We start from the raw sequence: 13,344 nt of genomic DNA on the forward strand, positions 1-13,344 counted from the left end.
ATGGCCAAGCCTCTCCTCGTTGCAAAACCGCGGCAAACGCCACGTTCCTGCCAGCGCAAAGCAAGTGCCAGCGCTGGCCCCGGCGCTGTCTCCCAGCTCTGCCAAGCACTGCACAAAGGCACGGAGCCTCTCCTGGACAAAACGCCAACTATGTCAGACGGCTCGACGTTGGATGCACAAAGGTTCTGTTACAAACTTGCACCCCACTTTTAGCCAAGCCCTAAACCGGGCTTAACACTGCCGGGATCCCTGCGGCGTGTTGCATTAAACCTGACCTCTGGAGTTTGCTCAAACCTGCCCCAAACTCCTCCTGGCCGATTCAGCTGGACATCACGTGGAAGCTGCAGGTACCCACTGTACAGGTACCCACCGCTGAAGGGCTGTGCTCTGTGGAATTAATCCCTGTAGGACATCTTAACCACCCGTGTCACCCGATCCTTGTCCACCCCCTTCTCCAGGCCACCCTTACACCCTGGCGCTAGTTTCACTACTTCAGGTGTACTATTCTCCAGGGATTCAGGACGCTCCTTGCTTGGCAGGTTGACACCAGGCACTGGATCTCAAAGAAAGCACACACATTATCTTAAAAAGGAAATTTATTTCACTTTATGAAGCTTATATTACATGCATTGCCTGAAGCTAGTACAACAGTTAACAGCAGGGCTGGGTTTTGTCCAGACTTCCATTAGTGTTTCTGGAATAAACCAGGCCAAATTAAAGAATCTTTTGCCCTTAGAAAATACAGTCATGATACAAGGAATGTTTTTTTTTGTTTTCACTTTAATTACTCCTCCCCTACTCCCTGCCCTCAAGCTGCATACAGCCAATGCTTACCAAAAAAGGAGGCAGGAGAGGAAAATCTAACACACACATGCCCCCCATACACCCCTACCTAACAAACCACTGAGATGGGAGGACTGAATCTAGCTCTATTCAGAGGAAAAATTACAAACAGAATACCAGGAATAAAGCTCTTACAACAAACCAGATGCAGCACCCTTCAATAATTGTACTAGGTAAAAATATTTTACATGTTGTTCAATGAGATGCTACAACTTCCTTTTGATTAGTTCTCTTTCAGCTTTATGGGTCTGAATAGGCAGCTGAATATACCGAAATCTTGATTTCTAAAAATAAAAATAAAAATATTGCATTATTGTCAGTGTCTGTTGGATATTCTCTCATACCCACCAGAGGAAGGTGTATAGTGCACCAGAGATTGCAGCCTACTATAGGCTTAATATCAAGTACAGATACACAGAAGCAGATGTATTCATCAGACCAGGTTGGTATGGCAAGCGTCAAGCTGGTACGTGTTCGCTTCCACGCAGAGGGAAGACTCGCTACAACGTCCCTGTTCAGTCTCCTGTCACTTGTGTGGCTTGGCCATCTGAGGTTTGGTTGGTGGACTGAATGAACATGGGCTGGGTGATGTCCTGGCCTGCAGGCATGGTCACTTGCTGGATCTGATAAAGTTGCTGGCAGAGACAGGGGAAAGAAACAACTGTCAGTTCTCATCGCAGCCAGCACCAGCTCCCTCTGAGCGCAACGCTGTGCATTAACCCAGAAGTTCAGTGGCAGCATTAACAGCAACTCGCAGGTCAGAGTAAAATCTGCCGTGTCCACCCCCCCGCCAAAAAAACCACCCAGACCACAAATTGCCTCTGGACATTTGCAGTAAATCCTAACAAAGTTACGGGTTTCTGATGCCCAGATGGAGCTCAGGCTACTTACACAGCCATCAATAACTAGATGTTAAGACCTTTATTCCTCAACAGGGAGTGCAGAGTGCAGGGGACTGGACTAATTTGGAGCAAAGGCAGCAGAACACAAAGAATCCACCTGAATTAAGATTGGCACAGCATTCACTTGTTCTGCTCCCGGGTTTGCTAGCAGAAGAGGGGGCTTTATTGTGAGAAGCCAATTTTCCAGAACACGCAAGCCTTCAGGCCAGTCCTTCCAGTCCTTGACTTCAAGGGGACGCAGCACCACCGAACCCCAAGCTCTTACCTGCCCGTCTGTGAACTGGCTGAACTGCTGCTGCCCTTGCTGGACTTCTGTCTGCGTTATCTAGAAGGATAAGAGAAGGATGGTCACTGCCAGCACTTCGCAGAGGGTCAGAACCCCACTAACAACATTCTGCTGCTGCCTTTCAAGAGCTTTTACACTCTTTCAAGCTTCATTATCCCACCACGTGGTAAGACATGGCTTATGCCGCCAGCCCGCAGCCATGCTGGTGCTAACCGTGAGTCAAGAACAAAGGACATGGGGTTCAGTTGTTCCAAACCAAACACAAGCCTGTCCTCTCTGACTTTTCACGAGGAGAAGGCGGCCTCCAGGATCACAGAAAAGCAGCAGCCTTCCTATCCTCTGAAGGCAGAGAAGAATCCCTTAGCGACCAGTCTCAACAAGAACATGAGACAACCTGCTGGCAGCAACGCTGGTCTTGATGTTTCACCTCTGCAATAGCTTTCCTGAGAGGTTGCACGGCTGCTCCTCCCTCACCCAGCCAGAAGGAGCAGAAGTAAAGAGAAGGTTGATGAACCGAAGTTTTACCTGCAATCAGCTCAGAAGCAGCATGGGCTTTATACAGTGACACACACACACACGCGTACATATATGCATGCACCTTTCATGTATAGGTAAAGGAGGCTTCCGCTATGCTCCTTGCTTTATTATTCCGATGAAAGCAACAGGAAGAAAAGAAATGCAGGAATCCTAGCCCAAGAGTTGGTAAATTCGACTGGAATTTGCAGTTTCAGGAGCTAGGGAACAACACTTTACCGGTTCATGTCGGCCCTGCTGTTATAGTGCATACCTGCTGTGCATTGGTTGCAAGCGTCTGGATCTGCCCCTGGACTACCTGGGTGCCTGACACAGGTTGGGCTAAGCGGATATACTGCAGCTGGCCAGCATTCAACTGAACCTGGAGACAAGTGGAGGGGGCAGGGAAAGAAAATTAAACAGGTAACTGTGTAACCTGAAACACACAAACTTGCCTTCTTTATTTCCATAACCGAAGCCGGAGTAATAGATGACACCGGGAAGCTTCAGTTGATTCACAGTTTAGATGAGTAACTACCACAGACCCTGCCAAAGCAAGAATGAAGTCCACAGAACTCCTGTAGGTTCTTGAAGTAAAACCCCGAGGAAGCACAACATTACTCCTTTCTCCAGAACGGGAGTGGTCAGTTAGTAGCTAAAGCGTATTAATTGCTAAATTTCAGAGAGCTTTGAGAATGCTTATTTTTCCGTTTGGTTACAAGCATCAAGTTACTACTTTGATCTATCATTTCACATAAAGAAAATTGTTACGAGCTAGCCACACGTAACGACACTGCCATTAGAGCGTGCCAAAAAATATTAAAGAATATATGGGAAATTTTCACATAAATAAAGCCGGCAGAGATGGCAAAACCCAAGGATATATTTGGAGGCTTACAGTGCAACTCTCTGCCAATATATGTCAACCCCCACCTGGCAAAGGCCGAAAATTAAATATAATTATATTTATATAAATAAATAAATTTATATAAATAAAAGGTCAATACTTCTGTGTATAACATTGAAATGTAAATTTATTTTGTACAGCCTTGAGCTTGCAAGGTTAGATGCTTGGGGGTGTGGGATATGAAGACAACGTCACCATCGTAACCTGCGATGCAAACAGCTAATACTGCTAATACACACCCCAGAAGCAATAAAAAGGTCACAGTATGATTGATACTACTGCTGAATTTTTTCATTATGTGTTATTTAACTTTAGACCATTTAGATTCACCGTCTTAAGGTTAATTATATACAAAAAATGTTTCTGAGTTTTCCTCTTTTTCAAAAGGGGAAAGAAGGACATAGAAAACACTTTAAAAACTGCTCGCTGACACAGGTTCAAGTGCCTAGAACATGGTTTTGGCATCTACACAAACGCTGCTGACTTCACCAGCTGTGTCTATAAGCTCCAATATTATTTCAAGAGCAAATAAACTCCACATGAGCATAAACATTTCAATAAAGAATTTGTTTCTGCACCGAGATCTGCCGACAGATCACGTTTTCCATGCTGGGGGCTGCCTGCTTAGATTGCAACTACACTACTAACTGAATAGGCCAAAGCGATTTAGAAAGAGCGGTCTTCCAGAAATGAGAGTAAGCTCCAAAGAACCTGCCTAATGAAGTCCAGCTAAGACACAGATTAAATTTAACACGGAATTAATGTGGGCAAATGAGTGATTACCATTTAATTGATGTATATGCTTCCAATTTTTCTCCATTTATAAAAATGTAAGTCGGCTTTCCACAGGTCCTAGAGCAAATGGTAAATCGCAGCAGAGAAGTACACGCAGTATCAGGAGCACGTGGAAAACCAGCAGAGCACATTAGTAAGATTTTTTCAACACTCCTGCAATCGCCAGAGGCACTACCAGTTTCGTGAGAGTGTTTCCAACTGTCACATTTGTGTTATGAAAGATTCCTCGCTGAACCCTAACAAATACCAGAGTGAAAAGGAACTACCAGAAGACAGCACTAACCATACCAAGAGAAAAAAGAAACTCAAGGTGAAAAATAAGAAAAGCACAGCAGAAAGAAGAGCAGAACGGACAACAGCACTGAAGACGACAAAGGACTGCAATTCTGTGAAACCAAAAAGTGCTTTCCAGGTTACAGCACTAAAAAGCTCTCGCAGCAAGCTCCATGTTCTATTTTACTTTGCTTGCTGAAAATGAGCAAGGGGAAAGATGCTTCCTTCAGCACAAACTGTGACTCTTCAGCATGCTGTGATTAAGAATCCACTTAATTACAGTCAGAACGGTATCTCTGCTAGGTAGAGAAGTGCAAGTTGTGAGTATTTCATTAAAGCACTGCTCCTAAGTTGCTCTGTTTTGTGGTCTTACAATTATGAGAGACTCAAGTGCTCCCAAAAGCTAAAGATGTCACTCTGGCACTTGGCAGTTTCCATCTCACATCTGCAGCACAAGAAGTTTCTGAGGACCAGTCACAACTACCTGTTCTTAGATGCTCCCAGGCAAGAGGAAGGTAGAAGCATATGCTTGGCCAAAACCAGACGCTAATTAAAAAGTCTCCAGTCTCACATTCCTAGAACACGAGACCACTTGCAACAGGATCAACCTACGTGGAGAACAGTCGCTTTCTGCAGAAGGTTATGGCCTCCTCACAGCTACTTGATAAAGAATTCTTTCTCCTAGCAAATCTCCAAGCCCCCTCCTTGTAGGGAGTTACAGCACTCACTGGAGACAACTGGAAAACAAGTCTGAGCTGTTCTTTTATTGCTGCGCCAAAGGAGGATGCTGCAACATTCAGTACTGTTGCAATGGATTCACTGAGGCTGGAGGTGGAGATCTCCTTCCAAAATGCTTTGAAGAACAAGTATCTTGCAGAGACTTTCATAATGAAAGGCAGAAGAAAAAAAAAAAAAAAAAGTAAAAGAAAGGTACTGGAGAATGCACAGAAGAAAAAAGTTTGTTTGTAGTAGACCACCATATCTGGCAAGCAATTAACTTCCTTTCTGACCAACACCTTAAGCCAAGCAGTTAGGAAGCAGCTGAAGACTTAAGAGATGAAAAGAATTTGGAAGCGAGTTGGAAAAATCTGGCAGCACCCACAATTCAAACCTTTCTCAAGATGCTGTGTCAAAGCATGAACATTTGCCAGAGGTACAGGGGGGAAACTTAGCAAATCTTGAAAAGTGAAACTTGTGTGAAAGATCAGTTTTGCCACAGCTGTGGGTGCAGTTCTTAATAACTGAAATCAAAGACAAAGTGAAATACTTGTCTTGGTCACTTGGTCTGACCTTTGGGTTGCTGGTTAAGTACACAGAACTGGACAGACAGATTCTTTTTCTTTTCTTTAAGAGGTGTGAAATTTTCCAGATGGGAACCAAAAGACCCAACTTTGTTGTGATCCTAAGTCACAGAGTCGGGGCGGGGGGGGGGGGGGGGGGGGGGGGGGGAACCGTGACATTTTTTTGCCCCACATGTTTACCTAGGACACGTGCCAGGATGTTACTGCTGATGCTGGGTACTCAAAATCCCATTCTTAAGGCCACAGCAGGTCTACACTGACGTGAAAGCAAGAAGATTATTTTCTGGTTCTGCAAAACCATTCCTCCAACCAGCTCGAAGTATTTTGCAGAAATACTTCTTATAACATGAAAGTTTATTAATAACTCACAGATGGCACCTTTCCCACTCAGACTGCCAGGTCATGACTTCAGATTGCAGAGGCAAAACCAAGTAAAGGCAAAAGAAGTTAATTATGCTTTATTGAAACCATGCTGAAGTAAAGAACTAAGGTTTATCCAGGAAATATTTTATTTATTGCTTCCTAAGTCTTTCACTCAGGGGAAGGTGTTGGGGGTGGGCAATCAGTCTGCACTAGATGGGTTAGATTTATTTCCCCCTTTGTGTCACACCTGGTTAGTTTTTCTCTCTAAGTGCACGAAACACACCACTCAATCCAAAACCTCCTCTTACAGTTAAAAAAGCATACATATACAGTCTCATGCCAGAACACCAGTGGAGAGTTTGCTCACAAGACTGTTGCACATTTCTACTGGCAAAATCTTACCGGTATTTGCTGGATTTCTCCTGTATTGGTGATGATCTGCTGCATGACTTGCATGGTCTGCCCAGTTCCACTCTGAGCCTGCTGGGTCTGTCCTTGCGGCTGAGCCTGCACTATCTGGACCTGCTGGCCTTCTCCAACCTGCATCGTCACAGGGGTGGTCTGCAATCAAAACGGGGATAAGGACGAAGCAAGGACTGAACACAGGGGAAACAGCCACAAGACACAGACACTGTAATAGACAGACTGCTTCCCAGACCCACTGTTACTTGCTGATGCTTAAACCACCACGAAGGGAACCCAGGACCTAGATAACCCTTGTTACTAAGGCATCTGAACACCTGGTCGTGACCAGAAAACACTTTTCTATGTTGTTATAGACTGTTCTGAGCAGTGAGAACAGGATGTCACAATATACGGGCAAGCAGAGGGTTTCACTGGCTCCACTGAACTGCAAAACCAACGCTGCTCATCCCTCACCTGCCCTTGCTGAGGCTGGGCGATGATGATCTGTCCTGGCTGGATGGTAGTTGTAGACGTGGTGGTCTGTTGGCCTTGCTGTTGGCCCTGAACCTGCACTGCAGCAGGCTGCTGAGCCAGCGTGAAATAATACTGGACGGGCTCCGCTGGGGTCACAGCCTGACGCACCTCCTCCTGCAGCACAGGTAAGAGACAGGTAAACGGGGAGGGAACAGATCAACATCCCCCCCATAAGCATGCTCCATGGGAAAGGATCTTTAAACTGTTACAAATGAGGTATTAACTAAGTAAACCTGAAATGATAAATCAAAAAGAGTTTCCTCATTTATTCAGCTATATAGAAATCAAAACCATTTCTAATACCTTATGTATAATAATGTAGTCACCCATTGCATTACGAGAAGCAAATGGATAAAATTCCCGTAGGTGAAATCTACGCAACTCCTCATCAGTAAATTCCATCCTCACCGGTTATCTTAACACGGAGTGAATTGCAAATGCACCAGGAAGACTTACAAAGCCTCATCTGTCAACAAAACCCTCTCCGTGGCCCAGGTGCCCAAAATGAATCTCAGTCTAGCTCCAATGTTAAACCCCTGGGAATAAAAGTCATGGATTTGACGCATACTGTCATGCCTTTATTTATTTCTCTAAATCCAGCTTTTCCAGAACGGTAACAATTTCATCTTGTGTCATGGCTTAACAGCCTGACTCTGCTGGTAGCAGGAATAACTCTACAGCGTGAAGAAACAAAAGGCTCTGCTCTAGCTCACTGTCAGAAGCACAGGCTGTAACACTGCTGTTCTCTTTTATCTAAGCAAGTCTTTAGGAGAGAAAAGCCCCTTATGATTAACGATATTTTAGGCAAAGAAGTAGATTTTATGAGATTATGTTAAGTGGCAAGCCGTTAACGCTCAAGAATCAAAATTCCCCAGTTCTCTAGAGGAGCAGTTGGATCTTGCACTTTATGGAAGACGCAGCTCACCAGACGTTCACTCCATGGCAGAAGGCGTAAACAATCCTCTCCCAGCCACCTCGAGTTCACAGCTGAGAGTGTAGGATGTTTACACGTGCTACAACATGGTAGATTCTCACTTACATGAGTCTGTCTGCTTGACTCCCCTGCATTAAATGTGACTTGCTCACAGATTACCTTCAGTATATCCAACTGGATAGGAAAAGAAGAATTCACATTAAACGAGATCAACATATGCTGTCTAAATGAGCATCAGGCTTGAGTAAATGAGCCCGTTCGCTTAGATGCTAGTCTCTCGGATGGACAGCAGCTAAGGAAGAGGCTTACTATTGGGAGGTTCCTCAATAGCCTACCAGAAAATTGCCCCCCCAAAGATTAAGCTGTTCACAGTTGGCTGTAATCAAGAAGCAACTTCTAAGCCTGGCTCTCAGAGCAAACATTAGCACTATCCCACGGTACTGCAAACCACTGCAATCAAACACTGCCTACATATGGTAGTTCACTGATTATTCCCACTCACTTCATCAAATCCTTTGGGGGCAGGATTAATAACAAATTTAAAATATATATTCAACAGGGCATGGCTCCTGTCAACCACAAAACTGCATGCATAGAAGAGCTGTGGCTGTTGCTATAAAGCCCCATCTTCAGATACATTATTTCTAGAGCATTCTAAGCCTCAAATCCTAGCTGAATCCTGAAACAATTAAGGCAACTGAGTACTTCTGTAAGTATCTGTTCCAGGTTAAGTTGCATTCGCTACAGGCAAAAATGGTTTTAAATCCAAATCTGCTTGAACGATGTTATACCACATCACTTGCCATCTTTTATTTTCAAGCCATGGCATTAGTTACCAGAGCAACATAACAGTCATAGTTTCGTTCCCAGCTCTTCCACGGAATGAACGCTAACTTGTCAAACAGTCTTTTCTGTGGTAGAGATAAAACACAGATTGTAACCCAGGCCAAAAAGCGCCGGCTGTCAGCCCGTAGGCAGCCACTTTTCAACACCGTTGTATTTTCCACTGCAGAGTCCTAACCTGCATTTGTACCGCGCAGCTCTTTCTCCATTAAACTTCTCTTGCCCTGAGAAGTTATTTCTAGTGATTCAGCAGTTTTCACAGGCAGCGGATGTACCAGCGTGAGACAGATCTCTAAAGCCTGTTTCAAACCAAACCCCAACAGGGTTCCACTGCTGATGCTGTGCAATGCAAAAGACACAGCTCTGGCGCGATCTATCATCACGACACGTTAATCTGGCAACCTATACGCTTCTAACACGCTACTAAAACACTTTGGGTGTTCGTTTGATTATAGAACTTGAATGTTCTGTAATCAGAACATTCTGATGCGAAACAAAAGTCTCCGGCAAGGAAAAGATATGGGCAATGTTCTCCCTCCCAAACATGGAGTACTACTAAAAATAGGACTACAGAGCAGAATAACTGAATGAGGCACCTAAAGGAGAAAGAACTGAGTTTGCAATGCCAGAATTAACCTGTGTTACTCCAGGCTGCAGCCAGCTTACTCAGCTGAATAAACTGAACGTGGGTTTTCTTTCCCCCAGTTAAGCAAAGCACCGAGAGCGGCTGTGCAGGCTGCGACTTTGTCTTTTTCTTTAATACCCAACTAACGATCTTTGGATAAATTGCCTCTGCCGCACTGCTGCAGGGATAAAGCGGGGAACTCGGTGAAGGAGCTGTGCCATGCTCCTACGTGTGACGCTCACTACATGTACAGAAGACAAGAGTTGCCAGCACACATGTAATGAAGCCTTGGGATGCTACTAATTATAACCGCAGCTGACTGCGGCAGCGGAATGGACTCTCCTGCACATATTGTGGCACAGAAAGGTATTCTCCTCATTTACCAGAGTCACGCTGCTTCTGGAAATCAGAACATGAGGTTAAACTCAACTCAGGACATCATCATGAAGGGTGAAGTTTCCTCCCTTTGGCCATCACTTCAGTAGCACAAGGACTTCATGACAAGAAGTAAACCAGCAACTCCCAAAATCCAAGTCCCCAGTGGAAACGCTGGTCTCTACACTCAGAGCAGGTATCTTTTTGCATGTTATCCAGAATTTATATTGGAATACAAAAAAACACATCAAAGAAAAAATTCCAAGTAAAGCATTTGCCAGAAAGATGTTTTACAGCACGCCAGCCTCTCCAGTAGCACTCGCTAGAGAAGCTATTTTAACCTTGGGTTTTTTTCAAAGGCTAACTACATTGCAAACCTTCAACAGGATCAGAAAGCCAGTTGAAGGAATTATTAGAACATTTTTTTGAATTTTTGCATTTACTGTTCAGAAGAAATTGCTCCAGTTGAGTGCTGGGCAGCGATTCCAGGAGTTGCTGAACAAGGTGCAGCACTGTCCAGACGGAGCCGTTCCCTAGGAGAGGTGTACTGATGCTAGCCCAACCATCTAATCAGACAACTTGTAACGAAGAGAGACGTGTAATAACTGAACTGGTGAACTTTCAGGAGCAGAACACCAAGCTTTCAGGAGGAGATGAATTACATCTACCAGGAGCTGTTTCTTTGTACATTTGAAGTGGCAAGATTGAGCTTCAACCCCACCTCACTGCATTTTCAGCATCGCCTCAAACCTGGAGGGAAACAAGGGCTTTGTAAAACACAAGGGCCCCGAAGTTTCAGAGATCTTACACTCAGATGACCGCAGCAGCCTCCTGCTGTAAACATCCGACTGAAAGCTCCTTCTAGCACCTTACAGCTTCCAGTCAAGGATGTTTACAGTAGCAACGACTGCCCCAAAGGATGCAGGAGGTGGTACTTTAGGCGAAGAAGCCTGTTTCTCCCTTTACAAGCCAAAGGATGAGGACTCAGCACACTCCCACATTTTTTTAACACTGGCAACATCTGGCATCAGAACTAGTTAGTAGTTTTTGTCACTTAAGTAAAACCCCAAGTCAGCCTTCTGTAAACTTCCACTCAAGCTCTATTTCCATAAAATGATTAAGAATGATGAACCTGAAAACTACCGTAAACAAATATGTCAAGGAGAGAGGCACAAACCTCATGTTTAAATCTGATTCAGTATTCCTTTATCAACTCCCTTTTAATTAAGAGACTGAAATCACACCCAGGAAAGGACAGACAACAAGGCAATCATTTTTGTGTCTCACCTGCCGCTTTGGAGGTTTCAGTTCATCTCTTGGAACAATATCGATAAGAAAATCAAATTGATCAAACTTTGTAATTGCCATGGCAATGTCATTCCTCTATAACAACAAAGAGAGAAAACCATTCTTCAGAAGTCTGTTTTGTCACTGGATAAATCAAGTTAGAGCTTTTTAATCGAGTCCAGGGAGGGTGTCTTCTCCAGATCCCAAGCGGTCAAGCCAGGTGGTGGCAAACCCTTCTGTTTCAGTCCCAACACTGTCCTGTGCTGCGCGCGGCCTTTGAGATGTGCAGTAAGAAGGTGCTTATCAAACTCAGGCTTTTACACTCATCGACTCACCCACCAGGCCTAATCAGGCTCTCCACAACAGCGCTGCTGTAAATTCACTACAGAGGGCTCACGACAACCGCCATAAGCCTTTTAGCACGTTAAAATGGGGAATTCATCCCAAAATAATTTAAAAATCCCAAAGATATCTGAAAAGAAACTTGGCAGAAAGACCACGATGAGTGCTCCATGTATTAGTAGCAACACATATGCAGAATCCATTGAGTTGGGGATGGGATTAAAAAAAAATAAAAAGAAAAAAAAGTATCACAGGATCTTATGCAGGGCAGGGGAATCCCAAGAGGTGTTGAGAGAACAAGCTTCAGCATGTGGAAGGGCAAAATGGTTAAAAGAAAGCATGAAGATTAAAACATATACTCAGCAAACTGGCCAAACATGTATCAGAAAAAGGATGTGCAAGAGCCAACGAGCTTCAATGGAAAACTGGCAAGGTAAGTTACAGCTTGTAACTTTACTTTTATACCTTGCCTGAAAAAGAAATCTAAAGGATAGCATTAGGTCAAAGCATTAAAGACCTGAACAAACAGTTACCCAGCAATAAGTCATCACTTAAATGTATTTGCTTAAGATGCGAATCAACCCCCAAGATAAAAAAGCTGAATTTCTTAATAAAAAAAAAGGGGGGGGGGAAGTACTCTGTCATTTTTAAATTCTTGCAAGCCATCTTAAAAAGCAGGGCTCATCAAGAAGCTATTAAATGTCTCATTCTCATTAGCTGAAAATAAATTTGTAAAGCATATATATATATATGAACAAGATTTCAGACAAAGATGCCTACACTGCCTAATGAGTAGGTAAAATTTAAAAGACTATCAAATCTCTCATTTCAGGCTAGTTGACATTTCTAAACCTTGTGCTGTCCTGGCATTTAATGGCCAAACAACAATCAAAAAAAAGCATGAGAGACATTTCTTTTGTTCTGCAGGCAGCCTATATTATAAAAGTATCTTCAGCAGGAAGAAAACTTTTACTGAGCAGATGTATCTCATATTTCATTCTTCATGCTGAAGATTGGGTTCAATCCAATTTCCTCAGGAATAAACTTCCCTAAGTCAGACCGCTCCAGTCGAAATTTTCATCCCCAATACTCACTACGCACAGACTGCATTTCTCCAGCTGCACTGCCCATGCGGAGAGCAGCTGTTCCAGGATGGCAGCTGTGGTGGAAGGCAAGGCAGTCAGAAAGAAAACCCGAGCGACATCAAGGTCTTACACATTAGGACCAGGATTTAAGTGTGATCCTGAAATAAACGGATCCATCCAAGCTTGAAAACTGTTAACAGGACGTGCCTGAGCTGTCACTTGTACTGCAGAAGCATCTTGTTCATTGAATGTGCATCAGATACACCCTTCTCTCAGTAACTGCACTGAACCCGGGGTTAAGGGAATAGCATTCGTGCAATTTAGTGGGGACCGAGTGGCTGGATGCCCACTCAATAGGGCAGCTTTGGATTGAGGTCAGACATGTCTCCTTGCTGCTACAGCAATCTCTGCACCACAGAACAGGAGAGCTGACACGGTCTTAAATATCACAATCTCTCACCTCTGATCCGAGGGCCTGAACTGGTGGTTATTATAGTCTCAGGTAGTTCTGGTCAACATAAAAAGACTAAAAGTGAATGCCTTTTGTCTTATTCCCTCCCATAAAAGACCCTAAAGAGTTACAGTTTCCTCTTGAACCACTAAAAAATTACTATTCCTGAACAGAAGAAACAGTAATCTGTTCTGGAGGAGGGTATTTTTGTTTTCATCTCTACACATAAATTGACACAAACTAACATCTACAAGCTTACATTAGAACTACTACTGAAAAA

At 43.9% G+C, this 13,344-nt stretch overlaps 1 protein-coding gene across 7 annotated transcripts in view; it reads right to left on the reverse strand.

The window, feature by feature from the left end:
* Positions 1-578: 578 nt before the first annotated feature.
* NFYC (nuclear transcription factor Y subunit gamma) overlaps positions 579-13,344 on the reverse strand; it is a 37,130-nt gene continuing 24,364 nt past the window's right edge. For 6 of the 7 annotated variants that reach the window (XM_055705205.1, XM_055705207.1, XM_055705204.1 and 3 more), the window contains 6 exons: positions 11,187-11,282; positions 7,063-7,236; positions 6,586-6,744; positions 2,819-2,926; positions 2,011-2,070; positions 579-1,478 (listed from right to left, as the gene is read on the reverse strand). In XM_055705205.1, the coding sequence (XP_055561180.1) occupies positions 1,359-1,478; positions 2,011-2,070; positions 2,819-2,926; positions 6,586-6,744; positions 7,063-7,236; positions 11,187-11,282 (717 nt within the window). In that variant the 3' untranslated portion in view covers positions 579-1,358. The remainder of the gene's footprint in view (positions 1,479-2,010; positions 2,071-2,818; positions 2,927-6,585; positions 6,745-7,062; positions 7,237-11,186; positions 11,283-13,344) is intronic. The other variant, XM_055705209.1, reaches the window with a different exon arrangement.

This window comes from Falco cherrug, chromosome 3, assembly GCF_023634085.1.
Source record: "Falco cherrug isolate bFalChe1 chromosome 3, bFalChe1.pri, whole genome shotgun sequence".
Classification (NCBI taxonomy): domain Eukaryota; kingdom Metazoa; phylum Chordata; class Aves; order Falconiformes; family Falconidae; genus Falco; species Falco cherrug.